Raw genomic sequence first — 23759 nt, forward strand, 5'->3', positions numbered from 1 at the left:
ACAATAACATGAAAATAGCACAGGGAAAAAAAACAGATGGTGTGGAGTGGAGTGTGAGAGGGGGAAAGAATACAGTCGTTCAGACAGATGGAGGCACTGATGCTGTTTCTGATGAATGGGCTCCAGAGACCCAGAGACAGGGACAGTCACCTGAGCTGCCAGCAGCTTCATATTCTGGGCTTTGTTCTCTTTAATCTTCTAACCTGTAGCTCACCTGAAAAGACTGGCAGGGAGGATTTACACCAAACACAAAAAGATCTGACAGTGTGTAAGACTAGCAGGCTGTGCTGTGGTTTTTTGCAATAGCCACAGCATTGTTAGACCATTAATACTCATAAGTCATTTAAGTCATCAATACTGAAGCCTTTAGAAGGAAGCAGATTATGATCTGCATCAAAAAACACTGCATGGGTAAGTATCATGTATTCCTAAACTGAATGACCCTGAAGACCCTGAGACACTAATTACGAACGCATTTGTTTTAACACTTTTGCACTGCAGATGGCAGCAGAGGATGTTTATCAGTCCTCAGAAAAAGTCACCATATGCAGTATCAGTGCACACATGCAGAAGAGCATGTTTTGGTTCACCACACAGGAATATTTTCTTCTACACGTGTGCACGTGCTTCTAAAAAAAATCATCTTTCACATGTACAAGCAGGCTTATAATGTAATAATTCTATTTTCATCAACTGTATTATTCTACAGTGTTTACATGATGCATTAAAATGAACTTCAGTGTCAAATGCAGTAAATGCAAGAAATGCATTTAAAGGTGCAGAAACAGGTAGAAGTGATACAAAGATTAAACTAGCAACGTGGTTAAACTACAATGATACTAAACTTACACCCACACTTCACATATAAGTGAGTGGAGCGAGCGTTTGTATCAGTAGTAAATGCTAAGGATCAGAGGCAAAAGAAGACTACAGCACATCCAGTCACACATTTGCACCATGTGACCTGCCAGTGCCTGTAGACTCAAAGAGACATAAGAGAGAGCTTTGGGATGGAAGCCAGACACACAGAGAGGTGTAAGAGAGTGCACCAACATAATTATTTCATGAGACCTGTTGTATGTGTACTGCACCCAAAGGCAACAGGGCTTGCAGAGATCTAGCCACTAGGGTGAAAATGATATGATTCAGGTTACCATAGGAATGGACATACAGAGAAAGGGCAACCTAAATATAAGCACAGTAATGAGCTATGTATGCATGCACAAACTCACTGTATTTTCCTGTTCGCGCATGGCTGCTCCTTCATGCTTAATAAATCTCAACTCTGAAGGACCCATCTGCATGAAGAGATGCCCGCAAACAAGCCAACAAATATTTGTACGGACAGCAGTCACGTTTTGCTGAATCACTCACACGCCCAGTCCTGCTTCTAATAAGCAGACTGGGTTTCTATTTGGAAATTAGGGTGGGGGTGGCAGTCAGTGACATCATTCCCCGTGACAAAGTGCCTGTGGCATCTCTACAAGGTTGGCATTGGTGAGGAGGGAGAGATGATGGGCTGCTAAAGTCACCCCACTGGGCATGTACAGCAACACACAGCTAAACTCAGGCTGACGTCTTTGGCTCCTGTTACAAACACACCGGAGGCACACAATAGGCATCTTTTTTTTCTTTTCTTTTTTTAGCTCTGTTGAGCATTGTTAAGGGTGACCTTCTCCATATGTTTCTAAGTATATTCAATCTTTCTTTCTACCCAGTTCACTTGAATTCAGAAAGAGTAACATGTTCTATGCTTTTACGGCAAATTAAATGGTTTTACTGTCTCAGCATCTCCTGGATGCCTGCCAAATCAGCTTGACTAGCAAGTTCATTCAAGACTGTTTCACTCAAATCTTGTTCCTTCATTCATGACGCATCTCACTCAGCCCAATGGCTCAACTCTGTTCATTTATTCTTCAGATCGGTTCTGTCAGCCTATAATCAATATCGCCCCCCCTACATTTCCCTTACTCAAGCTAGCCTGCCAAAGGCAATCATCTGACCACCATGAGCCTAATTGGATTTGTGTGTATTGGTCTAGTCTTTTTTATGGTTTAGCCTCTTAATTATAGGGGATCACTACTGTTTGGTGTGGCAGTCTGATCTCAACCCCAATCCGGCACCTTTGGGAGAAATTGGAATACCAGGCCTTATCCATAACTAATGACTAATGCTCTGGTGATATATAGAAAAAATAACAAAAGAACAACATGCAGCTGGCTTTTAAAATCCTATAGCAAGTCACAGAGGACATTCATATTAAATAGGATTGGAAGAGATGTTCAGCAACATCCTCATGTGACCAGTAAACATCTGTAACACCTGACAGTGTATTTTTATTGCAGTGTCCACATACTTATAGAATAGAAGAATAGAATAGCCTTTTACTGTGATTGTACATGTACAACAAAATTGTGGGACTAAATAGAGATAAATGCACTGTTTTTTAATCAATACTTGATAGGGAATACAATGGATTGGCATTTATTTAGTACTATATGTGGTACTTTTCAAGTGCTACAAGGCATTTTCACTTTTTTATATATTTGTACTTTATTCTATTCACCAGCTGCATAGAATAAAGTACTGTGCATACAACTGCATATGACCAACTGACCCTTGACATTTGGAAGGTGGAAAGAATCTACAATCCATGGTGGAAACCCACACAGGTGCAAGGAAGCTATACAAATTTCACAAAGAAATACCTCTTGTTGAATAAATAATATTTTCAGTGTTATATAACACAGTAGTAATGTATGTATGTTATTGCTATTATGGCAAGTGCACAATGACTCAGTGTCATTCAGCTTCAAATCCTCCATAGATCACTGCAAACTTGAATTCGTTGCCAGCAACGGCTGAAGAGAAAATGCTTCCCGTGTCCTTAATAAGAAATGATAGGAAGACACTTTAAAAGTGCCTGTGGCAGACCTGTCAGTTGAAAAATTGATGGTGTCCCAGTCATTATCTCCTCTCAACACATGGCTCTTCAATGCAGCAGCGCTGGTACTTCAAAGTATACTTTTACATAAGGGCCAAGCAAGTGGTTGTTTCCACCTGCTTGTTAGTGTGGTGCACTCTGTTTACTTGTATAAGGTCAGATGTGCTCCTAAGAAGGAGGAAGTATTTTGGATCTGTGGATTATTTATGAGTGTTCCTTTGGCCCACAGTTCTCCCCTGGTGCCAGTGCAAGAAATTTACTCTGTCTGCAGTAGTCTGAATACTCATTGCACTATTTAAATACAGAGCCCAGAAAGACAGCGAAGAAGGTAAAAATGAAGAAACACAGTAAAGGAGCAGGAGAGAGCGAAAACAAAAGATCAAGATTACCCCATACGTGAACAAATGTGTGGTATGAGAAGAACTGTATATGCAAAAACATTACATTAGTGTAGTGATGCATAAAAATAATAATAATAACAGTATGCAGTGAAAGGAAAACAAAGGAGAATAAAATATTTTATTGATGGAGGGAATAATGCGCTACCTTTTGTTTTATTTAGAGTAATATTCCTCGGAGCAACAACTCCAGCTACACTCATAAGAGAAAAAATGTTGGTTTTATTATTTAAGGCGTAGCAGCCAGCCAAAGGTTTGGAGGAAACCAGCAGGACATGAAACAGCCATTGAGAGGGCTGGCTAAACAGCTTTTTGAAGTCACTTTGAGCACACATATAATTCATTTCAGTTTACAGTGTCAGACATTTCATATTACATTTACATAACAGTTTTTGCAGCAAAGTCAATCCATACATCTCTTAAAATTTAAACATCTGACACAACCTGCAGGCATTTGGAGTGGCAACATCAAAACACGAAGTAACATGTAAACTTAACTTTTAATCTATAGTAGCTTCATTTAGCAGGGAAAGCCAGCCATAACAACTACAGTGCAAGTAGTTGATCTCTACTTATTGTTGTTATCCAGCTCATTTATTTGCAAGCTAGTTGAGGAATATTTTATCCTGTAAGGCCAGCTTATCACCTTAATTTCAAAATGATATTGAATCGTACAACCAGCCCATTTTTCCTGCATCACCACATTACATTTTTCCTAGAACCTTTGTGGTCCAACCACAACCACACTAAACCAATCAGGACAGATTAAACAACCTCAGACCAATTAAAAAAGATTGTCATCTACCAAAGGAGATAAGTAGTGTGTATGTGACATACTTCTCACACCTCAATTGTACCAGCTATAGGGAGGGTGGAAAACCATTGTCTCCACAGGGGTGAGCTCCAATCCTACTTAGCAAGAGTGAAATCTAGTGCACACTTGTGTGTGTGCTGTATATATATATATATATATATATATATATATATATATATATATATATATATATATATATATATATATATATATATATATATATATATATATATATATATATATGTGTGTGTGTGTGTGTGTGTGTGTGTGTGTGTGTGTGTGTGTGTGTGTGTGTGTGTGTGTGTGTGTGTGTGTGTGTGCATTTTATCTGCAAAATGTTTTGACCTGGCAGATGTGCTTGAAAAAAAAATACAGAGATAGGAGACAGAAGAATAAATATATGAATATCACTTTACAGAAAAGAAGAGATTTAATATAGCAAATTCTCTACAGCAAACTCAACATGCACTCATAAACAAATTAAGCAAATAAACTACGAAAACTGGCAACATAAAAAACCCCATAAATCCAAAACAGTGTTACTAGGCAAAAGAGACAAGAAATGTCAGGAAAATAAAGTAGGCAGGAGATTTCAAAACAACATAATGAATTTTCCACAGATTTTTCCAAGGCTCATTTTTCAAATTAATTATTCAGGTCCAGGGATCACTAAGACACGTTTATGGCTACACTGCAGCCTTGGCTGCTGCTGAGTCATCAGAGCATTTCTCTGAATTCCTAACATAAATTATTTAAACTGGACCCGGGAAACCACTTTGTGAGCATTGGTGAACTCTGTTATTAGAGCCAAAGGACAAACTTTGGAACAGGTGAAAGCTGCACAGGTGGAATAAAAGCAGAACTGGGCCCGTGGTTACAGTCTAAAATAATCCAAAAGGCCTTAGGGAGAATGTTATCAGAAGCTCATCAGAACGTCATCACAGGAATGCAGCCATTATAGAAGCAGCACTTTGTACACAGCATGAAGACCAGAACTGATTACCACTGCCTGGTAATTACACAGATCCACGCATGCTGGTGTTATTGTTTGTTTGTTTTTTCCTGCATTTTACTGTCTTCACATTCATGCCAAAAGAAATCTGTTATTACATGACTGATGACATATGATGTATCTAATGTATCTTTCAAGGAGTTAAATAAAATGCAGACAAGATAAATGTGCCGCGCTGCAATCACATCAAACGGTGAATGCGTTAATTTCCCAGTTCACCGCTTACTGCTTCTGAATATCTGAATCTCATTTCATCTGCACTCTTATTTCCCACCTATTGGAGCAAGCTGCTGAGTATGCCTATTAACAGAATTAAATTGGAGTCTCACAGCAGGTTTTCACTGACTGGCCATATGGATTCCCACTGATTGGTGGCTGAAAGTATTACTCTGATAAGCAGAACACTTCCAAAATGTCAGGAAGCCTTCAGCACTTCTTTAAGTAAGCAAAGTTTGGCTCAACTTCCTTTGACTGTTGGCCAACGCAGATCAGTCATCACTAGGAGATTAACACAAAGATTAAGCAGGATCTTGTTCTTAATCTGACACCAATCTCCCAAAACAAAGCTCATGTGTAGTATGTCTATACATAGTCACACACAAAGGTTTAACTTAGCCCTCTTGACCTTTTGTATTAGTGCTAAAATAAATACACCAGCTCTCTGATTTTACTGTCCTATGGTAGTATGATTATTTAAAATAAATAACATTGAAACAGGATTAAGGTGGGATGATTTTATTATCAGTTTATAAAGCATTTCTTCAGGTCTGGCTGTACCTTTTCCTGCTTCGAGCTGCAACCCCCTCCCTGTCGTAAACAGAATAAGGGTAGGGTGTCAGCAGCAATCAATTCAGAGGACATGTCCTCAGCCTGGTATGCAATGGCGATGGCTGCAGCCCGCTGCAGTGTGCTCCTTTATGAATAGGGAGCAACAGCAACTCCTTGAAAATTAGATGTTCAGTCGACCGACAAAACGGACACTTTGGGATTGCACACATGCACACCTCTGCAGCTGCCCTAACACTGACGGCACAGTACTCTAAATCGCAGATATCAGAGATCATGCCGGGTGGATGTGAGCTACAGGAACTCGCAGAACACTTGGTTTCCATCGAAAATGCCTTTATTAACCTTAAACAAAATGAGTTACATTAAAACCCGAACGTGAAATGAAGGTATGTTTCAGCTACACATGCGCACATGGTTACGTTCCATTGCAGAAAATACCTCGGGGTGTAGATGTTACAGCAAAAACTGGTTGCACAGGAATTACAGAAATCAAAAATATCACTGACAAGACAGCAGATCAAGGAAGAAATGTTGTAAAATGGTCATCGACAGAGGTGAGTTAGGCTTTCGATGGTGAGCAAAAGCAAAAATACGACAAACGATGGCAAACATTTTGTTCGGTAACTATTGACAAGAAAAGCTTTACAACATCACATTTCCTTCCTCTTGCTGGATTAGACTGCACTCTCTTAGTCAACTACAATCATAAGTCGCTCATATTAAAAGTTATCAAACACTAAAATATCTCATGTCGCCTCCTTCTTCACCGTCAGAGTTTACATATTTTATAGTCACTTACACTCTCCAGCTTAAACTTCTCTTACACATCTCTAAGTGAACTCATAGCTTAGTAAGATGAGAGTACACCTATATTTGTGTACACAGTGTCCAATATAGTCCTTATTTTCACGTTTTGTTTTTCTTTTACATTTTGATGCATATATTCGGGATGATCTTTAACATTTCGGGAGAAAATATCAATTTGTGACATTCCTAATTCTAACAATAGCATTTACTCAAATGTTCCTGGAGAAAAAATTGTTTGCTTTAACAGGTTTTTTTTTTAAAACACATTATTTTGATAAAACTTTACAGCACCAAAGGACAACAAGCCTGTACCATTCTAATTCATCAAGTCTGCCTTTAAAATGATTCAAAGTACACACAACATAGCAGGAAGACATTCAATATGAAACATTAACACATTTACATACATACTTATATATCAGTGAGTTATGAATTGATTATGGTGAAAATCTAAGACCACAGACCCATCTTCTTTGTAGTAGAGATGCACCAATAGCAACAGCAGTGTTGGAGATGCCAGAATAAAAATAGCATCCAGATTTGTCGTCTACAAATGACATTTTTATATTGCAAAACTAGTTCGACAGTTGCATTAACAGGGCTGTGGGATCGCCACAGTTTTCACAGTTTTTGCGACGCGAAACCAACAGGTTCAAATGTAATAGATAACAGACAAGACAATTATATTCACACAGTCTCTTGTGTCAAGCAACCCCAACACTTTATTGCTATCTAGTAAGCAAATACCGCCACATATGAGCCAAACATTAAATTCAAAAATCACAGTCTATGTTGGCAGTGATCAGTTGGCTATTGATGCATCTCTCTAAGCCTACATCAGTCACCTCAGCCTGGATAATTAATGCTTTCTGGTATTGCATTGCATGGATGCTGGAACAAAGTTTACACAGACCAAAGCAGACAATATGCAAATACCCACTGGTGTAACAGCATAATACACTAAATTCTGCTATGACAGGACATTAGATATTCACAATATATTTAAATAAACCAATGAGAGAAATTCAGCTCTGTACGTGCTAAAGTTAAGTTGCATGATTGGAACTATCATCGCTCATCTCATCAAAACTGACCTAATATGATCAAGTAGAGCACCGTAGCCCTGACATAAATTATGTCATCTTTGGAGACAAACAATACTGATGGATTCACAGTGGAAGTGCTCCAAAAACTAAGTGGTTATAGGAATAGTCTCTGTCAACATCCAGGCGCGATGGCCTCATTAAACGGAGAGCTTCCCTCTGAGGCCATGATGATGTAAACAAAGGCCAAAGTGATGTTCAGATTACAGTCTGAGCACTGGAATTAAAAGCAACATGTCTGTTGTTCCTCTAGCAGCTAAAGGCTAAACTTTACACATGCTCGCTTTGATATTATTGTACAGATTTTTAAAAGCGCGGTGGATATTGGCATTTAACTAAAATGATTTGAACAACAGACAAGCTTCGTCAGCCACAGTGAAGGCGAGAGAGTTTGGAAGGCTGCTCGCCTCTGATCTAAGTAAAAAGACCTTAGATGTGAGACACACGTTTGTCCAGAAATGACAATAACATTTATAAAGGTGTACTGTATGATGAAAGCGAGCAGACAGTTTGCAATTTGAGAACGAAAGACAGTCAATCCGTTCACATAAAGTATAAGAAGTGTGAGGAGCAGCACTATTCTTGCACAGATGACTATCGTGTACATTTAAAGCAGCTAAAGATATTTAAACACAGCCACCTGTGTGATAGCTACTTGGACTATAGACAGACCTGCTCTGTGAAAAATATAGTTAAGCAGTGTTGTCAAGAATCTTAGATATTTTTGTTTCAAGGCTGTACATGTACAATAAGACGCTTTTCTTTAAATATATTAGTTAAAAAATAATTGTTGTGAAAATAAGATCTGTTCTTTAGCAGTCAACCTGAAGAAGAGAAGAAACAAAAAAGGTCCACAGGTAATCAGAGGTAAACTTAACCTTTCAAACAGCTACTTCAGACATTTTCCTTGTGATAAAAGCTATGCTGGAGGATTTCATTCAGATAAAACAAGAAATTATTGTAAAGAATAAAGAATAGGAGTCCTGAAAAACCTGTTCTTTATAGTTATATTTATAAAGAATTCTTAAATTCCATATATATATATATATATATATATATATATGTATATATATATATATATATATATATATATATATATATATATATATATATATATATATATACAGAGAGAGAGAGAGAGAGAGAGAGAGATATTTAACATTACTTCATTGTCTTTGAACTTTGTCAAACCAGCTTATTCTTCATAATTTAAATATGCAAAACGTAAAATAATTTATGTTGAATAGGCTACAAATGTATTGCTAAGAGGCAGATTTTTGTATGGTTAAGTATGATGTCCCTGGATTGTTTTACATTGTAAATTTAATGACGTTAAACATCTAATGCATTTAACTCCATTCAAGCCCAATGAAGATAATACTGTACAACACAAATCAACAACTCCCTACATCATGGCTTAGAATAAGGCATTTAAATGGCGTGATAGTAGGAAATAATAAGTTGAATATCTAAATTAAATAACCACCTTATATCTCCATCTTTTAGGGGGGGCGGGGGGGGGGATAAGACATGTTTACCCCAGTCTGCAGGTGATGACCAGGGGCGTATGCTACCATCAGCTAAAATGCTTTCTTTTTGCTTTTGAGTCGATGTTTGCACACATGCAAACTGACAGTTACAGCATCTTGAAATGAGTAGTGATGCCTGAAATTGGCATTACCCGGCACGTTCTCCGTGGCGCGTGTTTTTATATTACATAACGAGAACATGCCCTCCCAAAGGGCACCAAGCTGTACAGAGCCCTGACATCAAGGCAACATATCGAACAGCATCCCACACCGGGAAGCCTATCAGGCTTAAACAGCAGGCCATTTCAACCCCCGGTGCGTCGCCACCACAGGGTCACTGTTTGAAATATCGTGGTAAAATATTTTCTCTGTCACGGAATGTATACAGCTGACAATGACGGAATAATAATAATTTGAATCTTTTGTTTTACAGGCTTATAAGGTACCCGGGGATAAATTGCGCTCAAATGGCGCAAGCGTGTCACTGCATACGTCAAAGCTCAGATAAAATGAATCCATCCGTTTTCCCATTCCCGAGGTGGAGACATCTTGAACCGGTGACGACGGACTTTGTAGTTGTTGCCGTTATTATTGTCCCAAAACTCTTGCCCGCCGACACAGTACTTAATTGCAAATTGCAATGTTCCTCCGTTGTCTGGGTATGTGGGCATAACTATCTTGAAACAGAACTTGTCGGTGTCACCGTCGCTCGAGTTAGGAACATAGGACGCCAAACTGTCCATAAAGGTTATCCAGTTGTTTAGGGAATAGCGCAAAGAGACGCTCTTTTCGAAAGCCAGATTCAACACGCGCACGAAGCCGGAGAGGCTGAATTCGTCTGCCTCCACGGTCTCCAACAGGACATTTACCTCCCTAACTTTCTGCTCGAAGCCGGGTAATGTGCCTGGGTTGGTGAACTGCAATTCCATGAACACAGACTGCGCAGGAGCCCGGGGGAATTTTGTTTCCAAGTGATGAAGGTGAAGGGGTCCCTTGGGTAATTTTGCCATTATGCGCTCAGGCACCTCGGGAACATCTGTGTCGTCGAAATGCTTCACTGAAATGAGCTCCAGGCCCAGGGAGTCCGCGAAGCGGACTTTTTTCTTAATGGTTGGGCTTCTGCTGCGGGCGATCTCTAACTTTGCTCTCTCTGTAGGTGTAGGCAAAGACGTGCACCTCCGACGCAGATTAGGGCTCTGTGGGGGCTTCAGGGAAATCTCCCTGCCCCTTGGCCTCTCATTCACCACTGCGCTCTCGATAGGCTCACAAGTGGCGTTCACCATGTCAAAATCCTCCCCATCTTCAAGCCTCGGATTTGCCGCTGCAAGACTCCCGAATAGTCCAGCTATGCAGCTGTAGTTCCTCGGCAGGCAGTTCTTTGGGGGGAGCATGACCGCGACAGGGTGCGCAGACTCCGCTTCCATAAAACGTTGGAGTCCCTGAACTGCAGAGCCGGAGTAGTCGTTATGGAGAAAAACCGGCGATGCAAGAGATGGAGCCGTCAGGTGTTAGTGTGCAACTCGAGGATAGGTGCTCTGCCTGCGTCAGAAGCTGACACTCTGCAGCCTTGGACCAATAAACCAAAGTGTTGTTGCTTTCCGCAATTAGCGCGACTCTCCTCTTGCAGATGCTTCTTTAAAAAACTAAAAACCAAAAATCCATCATAAAATAAATATGGAGAGCTGTTTGCTCAAAAAACAACAACAACAAAAAAACCCAAATTCCTTCCTCTTCACATCAAATATCTCCTCGTTTCCACTTGAATGTGGGGAAATTCATGCGTGTTCTCTCACAGCTGATCTCTTCCCGGGGCAGAGGTTGACGTCTCATCTACATTTACGTGCAGAGATGCGCGTTTAACTGACCAAAATGGTTTCCTTCTTCACAAGTTTTCAGCTGGTTTACTTCCCCGTTTGAACGCTGTGACATTGAAAACAAACCGCATGAAATAAATAATTTAGGTGCATCAAAAACAGTTATGTGCTTTTGTCTTCAGTCTGGTACATCCAGATATTGTGTGCATAACTAGATTATCAAGCGTTCCCGTGTTAAAAAAAAGAAGCTATTGTGTTGATTTTTTTATACTTAATACAGATATAGGACAGTAATGTGTCGGTAGTAGAATGCAGCAGGAGCGCAGGAACCCCTCCCCCTTTCTCTTGACGGTACGGGCTTTTAAGTGTCACCATGACGACGGCGTTGCAGTTGGTCTCTAAAGGCATTCACCGTTTCTTCCGCTTTTGTCCTACAAAACTCTCAATCGGGAAATAAAAAAGTCGCCACCACGACAGATAGCACACAGCAGAAGTTGTTTGTGAGTAGCAACAAATATTGTTCATGTATTTCTTAATTTCCTCGTTTAATAATCCAGTTTGCTTTATTTTGGTAAGCAAAATCAGCGGTAGGTTTGTTAAGTTGATCATATTTACACTAAAAGTGCTACTCAAGATGCATTTTTAAGTAATTAAGGGAATTCTGTTTTCTATGACCCTTTCGAGATCTCACCATGAGTCAAAGGACCTAACTACATCATGACCTCGCAAGAAAGGGATCGTACAGCTGTGGACAGAGCAGACGGGGAGCTGTCAGCACCGGAGAACGCAGCTGGCGAGCACGAAATAGCAGAAAGGAGACTTGTTGAAAGCCTTTTAGATACCAGCGAGGAGAACTTCTTGAATGAGAAGGAGCTAAATGAGTTCCATTGTTACTCTGGTTGGGAGGATGCTGTAAGTGATCCAATATCCTGTTACTGTACCTCTCTTAATTTGTTACCTATATGTAGTTGCAATTTTGTTTTTAAGTAAGTGTCTTCTATGTCACAGTTTGGACTCAGTGATAAATTGAACAAGTATTTAGGCGCCTTCCCTAATTCTTATTTTTTTTTGTGTTTTTTTACACTTATGTGTTTCAGATAATCAAATTGTAATATTAGTCAATGATAACCCTAGTAAATAGAAAATGCAATTTTTAAACAATTATTAATTCATTAAGGGAAAAGGGCTATCCATTTCTATCTGCTCCAATCTATCAAAGTCATCTATCTATGAAATCTATCAAAGCCAGTCTGGAAAGAGTTGCAAAATCATTTCTAAGGCTTTGGGAGTGCAGTGAAAGACAGTGAGAGCCAGTTTCCATAAATGGAGAAAACTTGGAACAGTACTGAATCTTCCCACTAGTGACGGACTACCAAATTTACTTCCACAGCCCGTCGATGACTCATGTAGAAGGTCATAAAAGAACTCAGAACAACATCTAAAGAACTGCAGGCCTCACTTGCCAAGGTTAAGATCAGAGTTCATGATTCAACAACAACAAAGAGAGTGGGGGAAAAAAGACATCCATGAGAGAGGTCCAAGTAGAAAATCACTCCTGAACAAAAAGAATATAAAGGCTCTCCTCAAATTTGCCAGAAAACATGTCAATGATTCCCAGAAGTTTTGGGAAAATATTTTGTAGAGTGGAAAGTTCGCATTCCATTACATCTGATGTAAATCTAACACAGAGTTTTATAAAAAGAACATCATATTAGCAGTTAAACATGGTGGTGGTAATGTGACGATCTGGGTACGACGAGCTGAAACACACCAGCAAGTCCCCCTCAGAATGTTTTAAAAAAACAAAAACAAAATGAAGGTTTCATAGTGGCCTAGTGAGTCTTAAATGAGATTGGGATATGTTGACATGACCATTGATCCCTGAAAACGTTTCAGTGTGGCTGAATTAGAACAATTCTGTAAATACGACTGGATCAAAATTCCTTCACAGCGATGTGAAAGACTCATTTCCTGATGCCAAGTGTGGCACAGTCAGTTAATAGGTTTAGGAGTCAATTACTTTTTCACATAGAGTGAGGGTGATTTGGATACCTATTTTTCTTTAAAAAAAATCATCACTTAACAATTAATGACCCTTTCTGATATTAGTATTGATTATCTGAAGCATCTAAGTATGACAAATATGCAAAATGCAAAAAATATGGTCACATTTTATAATTATGGACAGAATCGGACTAAATCTTCATTCACGTATTATTAATCACATCTGTGCTTTTACTGCTTTCCTTCTATTTGCATGTTTCTTACTTGGTTCAATAAGTATTTTTACTTTGTGATTTTTAGCTTTAAACATATCCGAACTTAACAAAAAAAACTTGGTTTTGCAACAGGTTTGTGGTTGGGCCAGAGTTGTTCCCCTGAGCTGCATACTTTTGACTTCAAACACATACAAGAAACCAGAGCATAAGGAGGCTGACAATGGAACTCCTTCATCTGATGACCCAGTGCCTTCTAATGGAGACAGCTCAGCCAGCATTACAGAGCAGCACTGTGAGTCTCATGCAGGCCTGGATAATTTTAAGAAGTTTGTGTCAGTAAATCAGCACACAGGATCTTGGAGTCAAACTGCTATGGCAGCTCAACAGACAGATGCTGCAGAATGTCCTTTCCTTAAAGCCATGCAGAGAAATCCGACACATCTCTTACTGGAAGAAAAGATATACGAGAGAGGGATGGATAAAGAGACACTTTCTCAGCTTCACCATCTGTCTTCAAAATATTCTGTGCCAGAGAACAAGCCTGCTAAGCCTTGGAAACATAGTCATCGTCCCAATAACAGAGTAGTTCCCATTAAAAACTTCACATTTCTACCACCTATTAACCCACCTCACCTGATTGCCAAGGCCAGTGGTCATCTCTGTAGAGACAAGAAGACTCCAGAGAAACAAACCTCAGAGAAAAACGGTTTCCTTTTAGACAAGCAGCGTGGAACAAGGGGAACTAGAGTGGACACTGCTAGTAATTCAGATATTTCCACTTTCTCTGCAGTGCTGACCTCCAAGTACCAGTCATTTTGGCAAAACCCACACAATGTTTTGATACCAAGAGGTATTAAATACAATGTCTTCCAAACCTGACTCAATGCACTGAGGACTAAAGTCTCTCACAAATGCACCCGAGCTGCCTCTTCTCTGCCTCACTTCACTTTTAAGCTGAACGAGGCATGTGAAATAAAAATCTGTCACTTGAATATTTAAGTATGCAGTAAAGGCAACATCTTTCATTATAAAGGGCATCCTGTCTGTCAGCCTCACTCATCACATACCATTAAAATACAGTTAGCTGGAAGAAGAAATTCGGCCTGGCATAATAGTGGCACTGGTGGTCGCTAATATTTTTGAATTTAAGCAGACTACAACTTGGTCAGAACTTTAACATTGCACCGCAGCTTGTTTCTCATAATATAAACTGTGGCCAAACTACTGCATCTGCTTAATACAGTTTAACTTTTATATTAGTAAACAAGGGATTGGTAATGGTTATGGATTATGGGTGGAGCCAAGGTTCTTTCTGAAAATGCCAAGGGTCATGTTGGTTTCCAGGGTCAACATGACTCATGACCTGTTTTCAGTCAGTTGTTATAATACTGTTTAAGCTGTGGCAATTTTGTTACCTTATTACATTTATCTGTATTGCTCTAATTCTTTTCCCTACCTACACAGATGTAAAATAAATGCACAGGCCTGGATTTAGTAGGTTTATACTGGGCAGGTTGTAACTGCATCAGAAGAAGAAAAAAGGTACAATATTATAAAGGTTTTTTGTTTTAGAAAAAACTAATGGTGCAAAATTTGTTTCGCACAACCAAATCTTAAGAGACGATGACATAATGTGTGCAATTGTAATACTGAACTCAAGATCACATGAATAAAACATGTATGACCCACTTATAACCTTTTTTAAAAAAAACAAAAAAAACAACAAATATTGATCATGTTTGTCCATCTTTCAGCAACTACTTTCCTATTTTTGTTTTGGGAAAAAAATAAAAATGAACACAATCAACACTTGCCAGCAGTTTATTAACAACATCTATAATGTATCTTGAACAATAATTAAAGGCAGCCATTAAGTCGACACATTTAGGCAACAGAAAAATCAAATAAATTCTGCAAAAACAAATATTTTGTGCTGGAAAAATATCTGCATGCACTCCCTACAAAGAGAAAGTAAAGCACTGTAACAGACACCAGAAAGTGACATAGCTTCTACCCATTCAAATATAGGCATTTTCCCCCATTCCACTAAACCTGCAAGGAAACAGCTCTATTGTATTAGAATTTAGGAATTAAAAGTTGGAATTACTGCTTTAAAACAAAACATGCTCAGACTTTATAGGCGTGAACCTTCCTAAAATAGAGAAATAATCCATAAACCAACTGGGAATAGTGGGAGAAAAAAAAAAAAAAGCATAATATGTCTGGGCACAGAGTCATTATTGTGTACATTCTTCAGTTTTAATAAACATCCATAAAGTGTAATGACATTAAACACTATTCATTTAAGATGTAATGGAATCAAAGTAATTATTTTCAATCAAATGCTGCAAAGGAATATTTTCATGTGACACAGCATAAATCTTTCCATAAACATGGAGCAGAGGCATTCTCACATTGCATGCAATCACAATAAAAACATCAATACTAAACAGATAAAACATGCAAAACAAAGACTGAAAGGATTCAGATATTTTTCATTGTTTATTCATCATGGTATTCTAGTATAAACATGACTTTGAAGCAGCAAATTATCTGTAACAGAACTCAAGTTAATACTTGGGTTAAGGCACCAACACAACAAAAATGGAAAATAAACAAGGCCTATAGCTCTGTGGTCTCATGTAGAACAGTCTATGTGGTGCCTATGAGGTAACTGAGGTCACAATATAACAAAAAAGAAAAGTGGGGGTGGAAAAAAAGTTACATTTAGTGATTTGAAAAAAATTAGTGTGGGAAATTGGGTCTAAAGTGTAAGTCCTTTAAGTTAAAAGAACAAAACAAAACACTGTGTTAATCTGTGCTAATCCTAGCTCTAATCCACTGTTTTTGTGTACGGTAACATTACTGGATCACTTCAGCAGTGTACTGCTAATGTATACACTTACATCCAGCTAATGAATAAGTTAAAGACGATGACAGCCTAGCCTGCTTACTGACTTAAGTCTTAACTAGAGGCCTTGACACAAAAAGTGTTTACAAAACATCAGACTTCACAACCACATTTTAATGCAAGGTGCGCAACACGGGACAAACATTGTTTTTTACTTTGTGCCAGGTTATATTTCAACAACACATCTTCTGCTTTGAGCAATGCAAAGCCTTTACTTTGAAAAAAAAAAACCTCACTTGTCATGTTTTCAGCTGCCTGCAAGGTCAGAGTTTACAGTCTTGTTGCCACTGACAAGGTAACATTGAAGATGCAGCATTCAGATGCACATGTGCAGAATCAATATTTTATGTTGTGCTGCTTAAAGGCTTCATGCGCATTGCATACGTATGTAAACTAAACGTACAATATTGTATACTGTACAGCTGAGATGAGATTGTTTTACAGCAGTACATCTATATTTGAAAGCTGTCATACAAGGTAGCAATTTTACAAGCCTTTCATGACAGCCATATATAGGTATGTATGTCATCCCTTTTAAGTGCAGAGATAAACTTTATGTAATGTTAAATGTTTTTACAACTTCTTAAGACCAAACAGTGACCAGTCACAGTGGCTACGCACTGAAATATACAAGTAAGCTTGCATTTTAGACAAGACACGTACAATGTTACCTTATGTGCAAATAAATATGTAAACTGTCACGGGAGCTCATGGGTCATGCCCACTGAGCTAATAAAGTGCAGCAATGCTGTCAGGATAGACACCAGGAAGGGCTCTGGACATTATGCCCCCAGTGGAATGGTTGAGAACATATCTGCAGACTTCTTGCTGCTAAGACTATGGTTTGATTTGCCAGAGGACAGCATAAACCATTTCCTCTTATAGGAAGAGGCAGATATCAGAAACCTTTATTGCAAAGGCATGGGAAGCTTCAGCTGTTGGGTTTCTCAGAATGCTGAAACAGAGCACAAAGTTCTTCACATGTCTGGGTTTCCACAGAGCTGAAATGGGACTCCATGTTCCACGCCAAGTCCGCTGACAGGAAGTCATCCATGACAGTTTGGGTTTCGTTGCTGGTCAGGAACAGGTTTCCTAGGCCTTCTGCTTGGCTGGTCACAGTCTGTGTCTCTGTGCTGTTCAGCAGTCTTGCATTCTCTCCTTGAGTGACAGGAGTCTGAGCAGAGAGACTCGTGGCAAATGAAGGGAGATCTGTTTGTGTTTCTGTGTCTGATGACTCTGTGCTCATAGAAAAGCTTGAATGTCGCAAGATGCTGCTCAGGGGCATGTGGCTTCCGGCATTCAGCAGAAAATTGAGGTCAGTCTGAGTTTGAGTATCAAATAGCTCCAAGTCGCTGGCTTGGGTTCGGCTTGGTCCCTCACTTTGGTCCAGATCATCCATCAGTAGGAAGTCTGTCTGTGTCTGAATGTCTAGAGACTCCATTGGTGTGTCACCACCCAGTCCTCCCAGCTCACTCTCCTCGGTCTGTGTCTGGATGTGCACAGCATTGAGGAATTCTTCAAAATCAAAGTCGATGCCGTTATGTTGCTCTTGAACAGAGCTGAGACTTGACCCACAGCCTGCAGAAGCCTCTGTGAGCACCTGATGGCCTGACATACTGTCAGACAGGATGTTTTCCAGGTCATTTAACAAGGTCATTGTTTGGGTCTGGTTGTCTGCCATGTTGTTTGCACTCAGCTCATGCGTCTGCACCCCAAAACACATACCACCTTCTGATTTTGAGTCCTCATATATAGTGCTTCCTGCAGCACAAAGGGTGTCATCTATGTCCAAAGTTGTTTGGGTTGACACACTGAGGGAGTCATTGCCAAATAGGTCTGAGCACATGACAGCCTGGTTCTGAGCCTTCTCCTCCGATTGTGGCATGGCAAAGTATGTCTGTGTCTGCCTGGTTTTGTACGGAAGCACAGAAGAGGATGCGCAGGGAATTTGGCTCAGGCACTGGCTGTCTGTTTGAGCTCCAATAGACGATGTGGGTTTGGCTCGGGAGAAGAATGTTTGGGTTTCAACACTGACTGGCAAAAGGACTTGGGCACTGACACTGATGTCTGTTTGGGAGCAAGAAGACACAGAGGACTCGCCCACAGAGCACAAGCCTAGTCCCTCCCCAACCCCTACTCCTGTGGGCATTTTTGACAAGTACGATTTGTCTGTCTGAATGTTGGTGGAAGTGCTCCTTCCTCGCTGTGCTGCCATGCTGATGGTTGAATCCTCTGCACCTACTGGATCCAGATTGACTTGCACTCCTGTGCTAATAGGCCCCTGGCTAGAGCGGGAAGTAGGCATGCTATCCTTGAAACCCAAACTTTTAGCATCAAGTTGGGGTACCACTGCTCCTGTGGCTTGTGGAAGGAGCTGAAGGGCACTAACAGAACCTTGGCTATCTACAGCAAGCACTACAGACCTCAGAGCCCCACTTTCTGTAGATGGAAGGAGTACAGGCAAATGAGCCACCTGCATCACAGGAACACTAACCAAAGCCATCTTGGGTTTTGGTAAAAGCAACTTTTGCAGGCTCCTCCGGGAGTCTGGGATAGTAATGGTTGTATCAGGAGGGAGAGAAGTGTCTGTCTGCTCTGTGGCAGCAGGGATGATCTGGAAGGTTGAATCATTGATCTTAACCTTTTCAGAACCACTTAACAATTTTTCCATCTTTCTCTTTTTTACTGGGGGAATTCTGCAAAATAATAAATAAATTAGATAAAATGATAACAATCATAAATGCATGGAGAGAACAAAATACAGTATATGAATGAAAGTGTTGGGGTTATCCCTGTACATGCCTGTGCTCTGTTGGAATTTCATGACCCGTCCTGTAGATATGTGAGAGTAGAGCAGCCCTGCTAGCATAGGGGCAGCCACATGTACAGTGGTAGGTCTTTCCACAGTCTTCTATGTGCCTCTTTAAGTCCCACTCTGTACTGTAGCCATTGTTGCACTTGGAGCACTTATGTTTCTTTTCTGCATGCATCTTCATGAAGTGCTGAAATGAAATGAATCAAAAGCAGAAAATAGCTTTAAAATAAAAATGTCCAAATGGAATTTGAAAAGGAAAGCACATGTCCATTTACTTCTTTCTAGTGATTCACCCAGTTAAAGGTCACAGTATAATTTAGGCAAAACTAGGAAAGAAAGGCAGCTTTTCCCTGTGTTTTGCGGTGCTACAAGAATCAGAGTAGAAATGCTAAGATGGTATTTCATATTGATACATGTGTTTCACATTAGGCAGTTCTTTTTTCCTCAACCTATTGTATCACAGGCTTTCAGTTCAGACTACAGGACACTGTATACAACTTAATCATGCAGTAAATTATTTAACACTGCTTACATTAAAAATGCAAGGTTCTTTTTTAAGTTGCACAAGTGGTTCTTAAAAATAGAACAATAACTGATTACATTTCACAGAGGAAATGCTTACTTGCTTAACCAGGGAGAACTGGGAGAAAGGTCTGTTAGGGCCTCTGGGACAACCCTCAATAGGACAGCAGTAAAGCTTCTGAGAGCCCTTCATGTCCTTTCTGACCGTGGGATTGACAATACCATCCTGGGGGTGATAATGACAACAAAGTATTAACAGAGGACAAAATACAGATATATGCATTACAGATACTTGGATCAGAAATATGTGAATGTAAGACTTAAACACACATTCCCATGCTGTGTTTATATTTAAGAAACTCAAATTACAATATAATTGCTAATGATATAAAGGTTGATTTCCCCCCAATATTGTCGGGTCTTTACCTTACTATAAGCACCATGGGATGACTGTTGTACATACAATTGTCTCTGATTTATAGTATTGAAGAGATTCATGTGCTTGTGCTGTGGAAAAGATAAAGCTAACAAACACTGTCTGCTTCGTGATAAGAATATAACTAAAAAGCCAAATTTTGTAGACAGCAAATCCAAATTTTGTGCTTCTCTGAAACGGCATCATATGGTCGTAGGCTGAAGCCTGAGTCATGTCACGACTCTGTGATTGGCTGTAGCTCAGAAGAGAAAACAAGCAGATTTACTGTGTGTCCTATGGCTAGCTTATATCAATTATAAAGTCAAATCTTCTCTCCAACAGACTAGCCAATACAGTGGTAAATCAAAGTAATAGTCTCTAAACTGTTCTTTCTGCTAAGGGAAGTGATATGGTTTGAAAGGCAAGCTAATTCTGGATTAGAATGGGAATAGTCTCATGAGTTTTATGGACTGACCTGACTGCACACAGTCAATAAATTTATTTATTTATTTATTTATTTATTTATTTATTTATATATATATATATATATATATATATATATATATATATATATATATATATATATATATATATATATATATATATATATATATATATATATATAAAAAATTTTTTTATTTTTAAGTCTTCATAGGGAAACAATATAAACAGTGATGAAACAGCTGTGGAGCGATGCAGTGACGTTATGGTGCTGTTAAATATAAACAGATATAGCCCAACTCTAGCTCCATCAACTATGCAGAAGCACTGAGTGAGCAACTGTGGCATTTTATGCACTTTATCATTATGTCAACCATAATATCATTACGGCTGCTGACAGAAGTTTCACATAGCTGTGGATTAAAAGTAACACAGGCAAGCTGTGCTGCCTTCTTGTTGCTCGCTTTCTTTTCTTTCCTTTTCTTTCCTTTGTGCCTCTTACAGGCACTCTCTGAGGAAAGTGTGAATGCACCATGAAAACCCAACACAGTGACCAATATAACTCTTTATTCATGGACTGCAACGAACATGGACCAAACACAGTTCACCCAGCTTTACGGCAGCTTTTAAGGTTTTGGTGTAAAAACTGAATTACATTTAGAAACTGATTGCTTAACTTTAAACTTTAAACTACTCCTGACTGCAACTCAGATTTAAATAGTAAAACTTGTGGTTTCTTTAGGCCTTTAAACGCTCTCCTTGCTGGGCCAGCATGGATTACTTCTAGGAGCTAATTCAAATTCTAACATTCACCTATTTTAAACAAAGAGCTTAGTCTATTGCAGGACAAAGGCAGTCTTTCCCAGCAAAGAACTTCATTCATTGGGAGACAGTGAATTATTGCGTCCCACGAAGTGCCCAGTCCAGTGAGGACAGAGGAACTAGGAGTTAGTACAGCTGAGGCGGTTTAAACATTTAGACCAAAGTCTAAGTATTGTGTTCGTGATAGACAGCACGTTGTTTGTGCGGTCGTATTCCTGAGAGACCGTAACCATACAACGACAAATAGATTTCTAGCTTTGCACACACACAGCCAATTTAGATACTCCCAAATTCCCTGCCCTAGATTAACAACTCGCTAAAAACTAATATTTAATATTAAAGGGGTATATCTGTATATTATTAATGCAATAAGCACCGAATTTCTCTTGACAAATGCAATAATTGATAACATAAGCGGCTAGGTGCAGTATAGCTAACTCGCTAATAGTAAACAGTCACCAATTAAATAACAGTCAAGAAGAAACTTAGTTAACTTTTACCAAAGCTCGACTATGTTGTCCCAGCGTTATTGGCAACACATTACTACGACCATACGTGCTAGCTAATTCGAAGTTATGGATGACTTGCGTTTTTTTTTTAATGATAGTTTTCTCTCAACCGAATTAGCCAAGTTAGCATCGCAGTTGAGTTCACATCGGAATAACCTGATTTAGAAATTAGTTACCTTTATTCTGTGCGACTTAACCAGATGCATGTTCAACGCAGGTGTGTTGGGGAGAATCTTGCCACATCCTTCCACGGTGCATAGGATGTTCGTCCTCACTTCTTTGGTCAGCTCCACGATGGTGGGTTTTATCATTTCCCGAGACTGCGGCAGAGGTTCTTCGTTACAGTTTAGACTGCCGGCATTAGCGTTATCACTGTTACTCGCCTTGCCCGTTGAAGAGGCAGCCATGTTTCTGTGTTGACAGTGCATTCCGTGTTTGGCAGAGAGCCCCAGCAGCAGCATTGTATGAAAAGGATCATTCCGTCCCTCAACGCTGCCTGTAAGGCTGCATTGCCACCTTTCCACTCTCCTGTTCGGGCTTACGTCACATCCTAGATAACATTCGCATTTCCGTTTTGCAGAATAATGTGATTTTTAACATATACGGATGGACGAATAATTAGACTTCGAGTGCGTATAGCGCGGACTCTAACCCGGTTCAGCATCACTAATGACAAGTTCTAGATTTTTTGTTTTGTTTTGGATTTTTTTTAATGAATGCGACCCACCTAATTGAAAACTGAATATTTCATTTTTTTTCTATATTTTATTCCTGCAACTATTTTTGATGAATGATCCCATTTCATTCTCCCACAAAAGGAGAAATTATGTAATTAATTTAGGTGAAAATCGGGTTAAGATTGCACTAAATGTGAAAATCAGTAAAAAAAAAAAAAAAAATGTGCATCACCTGCAAACTTCACAATATGATAGACCTTTGGAGACATAAGCCAAAGATTTCAGCCAATTCTGCTCCACTCATGTTGATAAAACCTATGATTTTAATACATATATTCATAGGGTTAGGGTCACATGACTTCACAGTGACACAAAAAGATTAATATACTATACTATATATTTCCATATTAACAGTGCTGACATCAGCATAATACATAGAAACCGCTGATGTCATCAGGATGAGATAAACACACATAATCTGGAAAAACTGCACACATAATCATATTGTAATAAAAACATCATAGAACAGCAAAGTCCTTTGGCGGGACTTGTGCTCTCTGTTTGTATGTCACTAATGTTTGGAGACATGTTCTGCAAATCTTCCGACTCATTACTCGCCTCGACTACAAAACACTCGAAAGAATACCGTTTATCAAATCAGAGCTTTCACTTTGTCCTCTCAAAACGTTTAGATTCAGTGTCTGGGTTTGTCATCACATCAGACCCTATCTGATGTAAACCTCTGTTTACATCAGATGGGGTCCAGTATCTTTCAAATTTCACATATCTCCCAAACTCCCCCAGTCTAAGTTTATTAGTTAACATATGAAGAGGCTACTATGGTTGGTAAAGACAGATCTATTTAACTAATACACACCTTTTGTTGGAGCTATTTGTTCTTTATTTTTTATTTTTTTGAAAGTTAAAGTTTGTTGTTAGTTTACTTATATTTTGGGGTTTATTTGTCGGTTAATATTTTGTTTTAAATGATTTGTTTGTTTGTTGTTATTTTGTTAAATTAGTTAGTAAGAGCTGTAGGGCCATTTTGTTTCTATAAATAAAGAGACTGGTATAGGACCAGCATGCATTGGGGTGGGCTTATGGTTTTTTACCAGAGCAGGAGAAGCAGCATGAAGGATCTTGTTATTGCTTGCCAAGATGGATAAATAAACCAAAACTCTCAACTAAAATGTTTGGACAATGGACTTCATTTGCCTG

At 39.2% G+C, this 23759-nt stretch overlaps 3 protein-coding genes across 3 annotated transcripts; 1 reads left to right on the forward strand and 2 right to left on the reverse strand.

Annotated features, from left to right (window-relative positions):
- Positions 1-9751: 9751 nt before the first annotated feature.
- Positions 9752-11131, reverse strand: LOC113023640 (protein phosphatase 1 regulatory subunit 3E). Its single transcript, XM_026169852.2, has one exon. It carries the CDS (start codon positions 10818-10820, stop codon positions 9897-9899), a length of 924 nt encoding a protein of 307 aa, XP_026025637.1. The 5' UTR covers positions 10821-11131; the 3' UTR covers positions 9752-9896.
- Positions 11132-11569: 438 nt separating this feature from the next.
- Positions 11570-14421, forward strand: c1h16orf46 (chromosome 1 C16orf46 homolog). The gene is made up of 3 exons (XM_026169840.2): positions 11570-11710; positions 11895-12122; positions 13562-14421. The coding sequence occupies exons 2-3, from the start codon at positions 11928-11930 to the stop codon at positions 14306-14308; spliced, it is 942 nt and encodes a 313-aa protein (XP_026025625.2). The 5' UTR covers positions 11570-11710; positions 11895-11927; the 3' UTR covers positions 14309-14421.
- A 2707-nt stretch (positions 14422-17128) lies between these two features.
- Positions 17129-22398, reverse strand: atmin (ATM interactor). Its single transcript, XM_026169825.2, has 4 exons — positions 22041-22398; positions 19778-19903; positions 19143-19342; positions 17129-19036 (listed from the first exon to the last, which is right to left on the reverse strand). The coding sequence occupies exons 1-4, from the start codon at positions 22323-22325 to the stop codon at positions 17272-17274; spliced, it is 2376 nt and encodes a 791-aa protein (XP_026025610.1). The 5' UTR covers positions 22326-22398; the 3' UTR covers positions 17129-17271.
- Between the last annotated feature and the right edge of the window lie 1361 nt (positions 22399-23759).

This window comes from Astatotilapia calliptera, chromosome 1 (genome assembly GCF_964374335.1).
Source record: "Astatotilapia calliptera chromosome 1, fAstCal68.1, whole genome shotgun sequence".
NCBI classification, from domain to species: Eukaryota; Metazoa; Chordata; class Actinopteri; order Cichliformes; family Cichlidae; genus Astatotilapia; species Astatotilapia calliptera.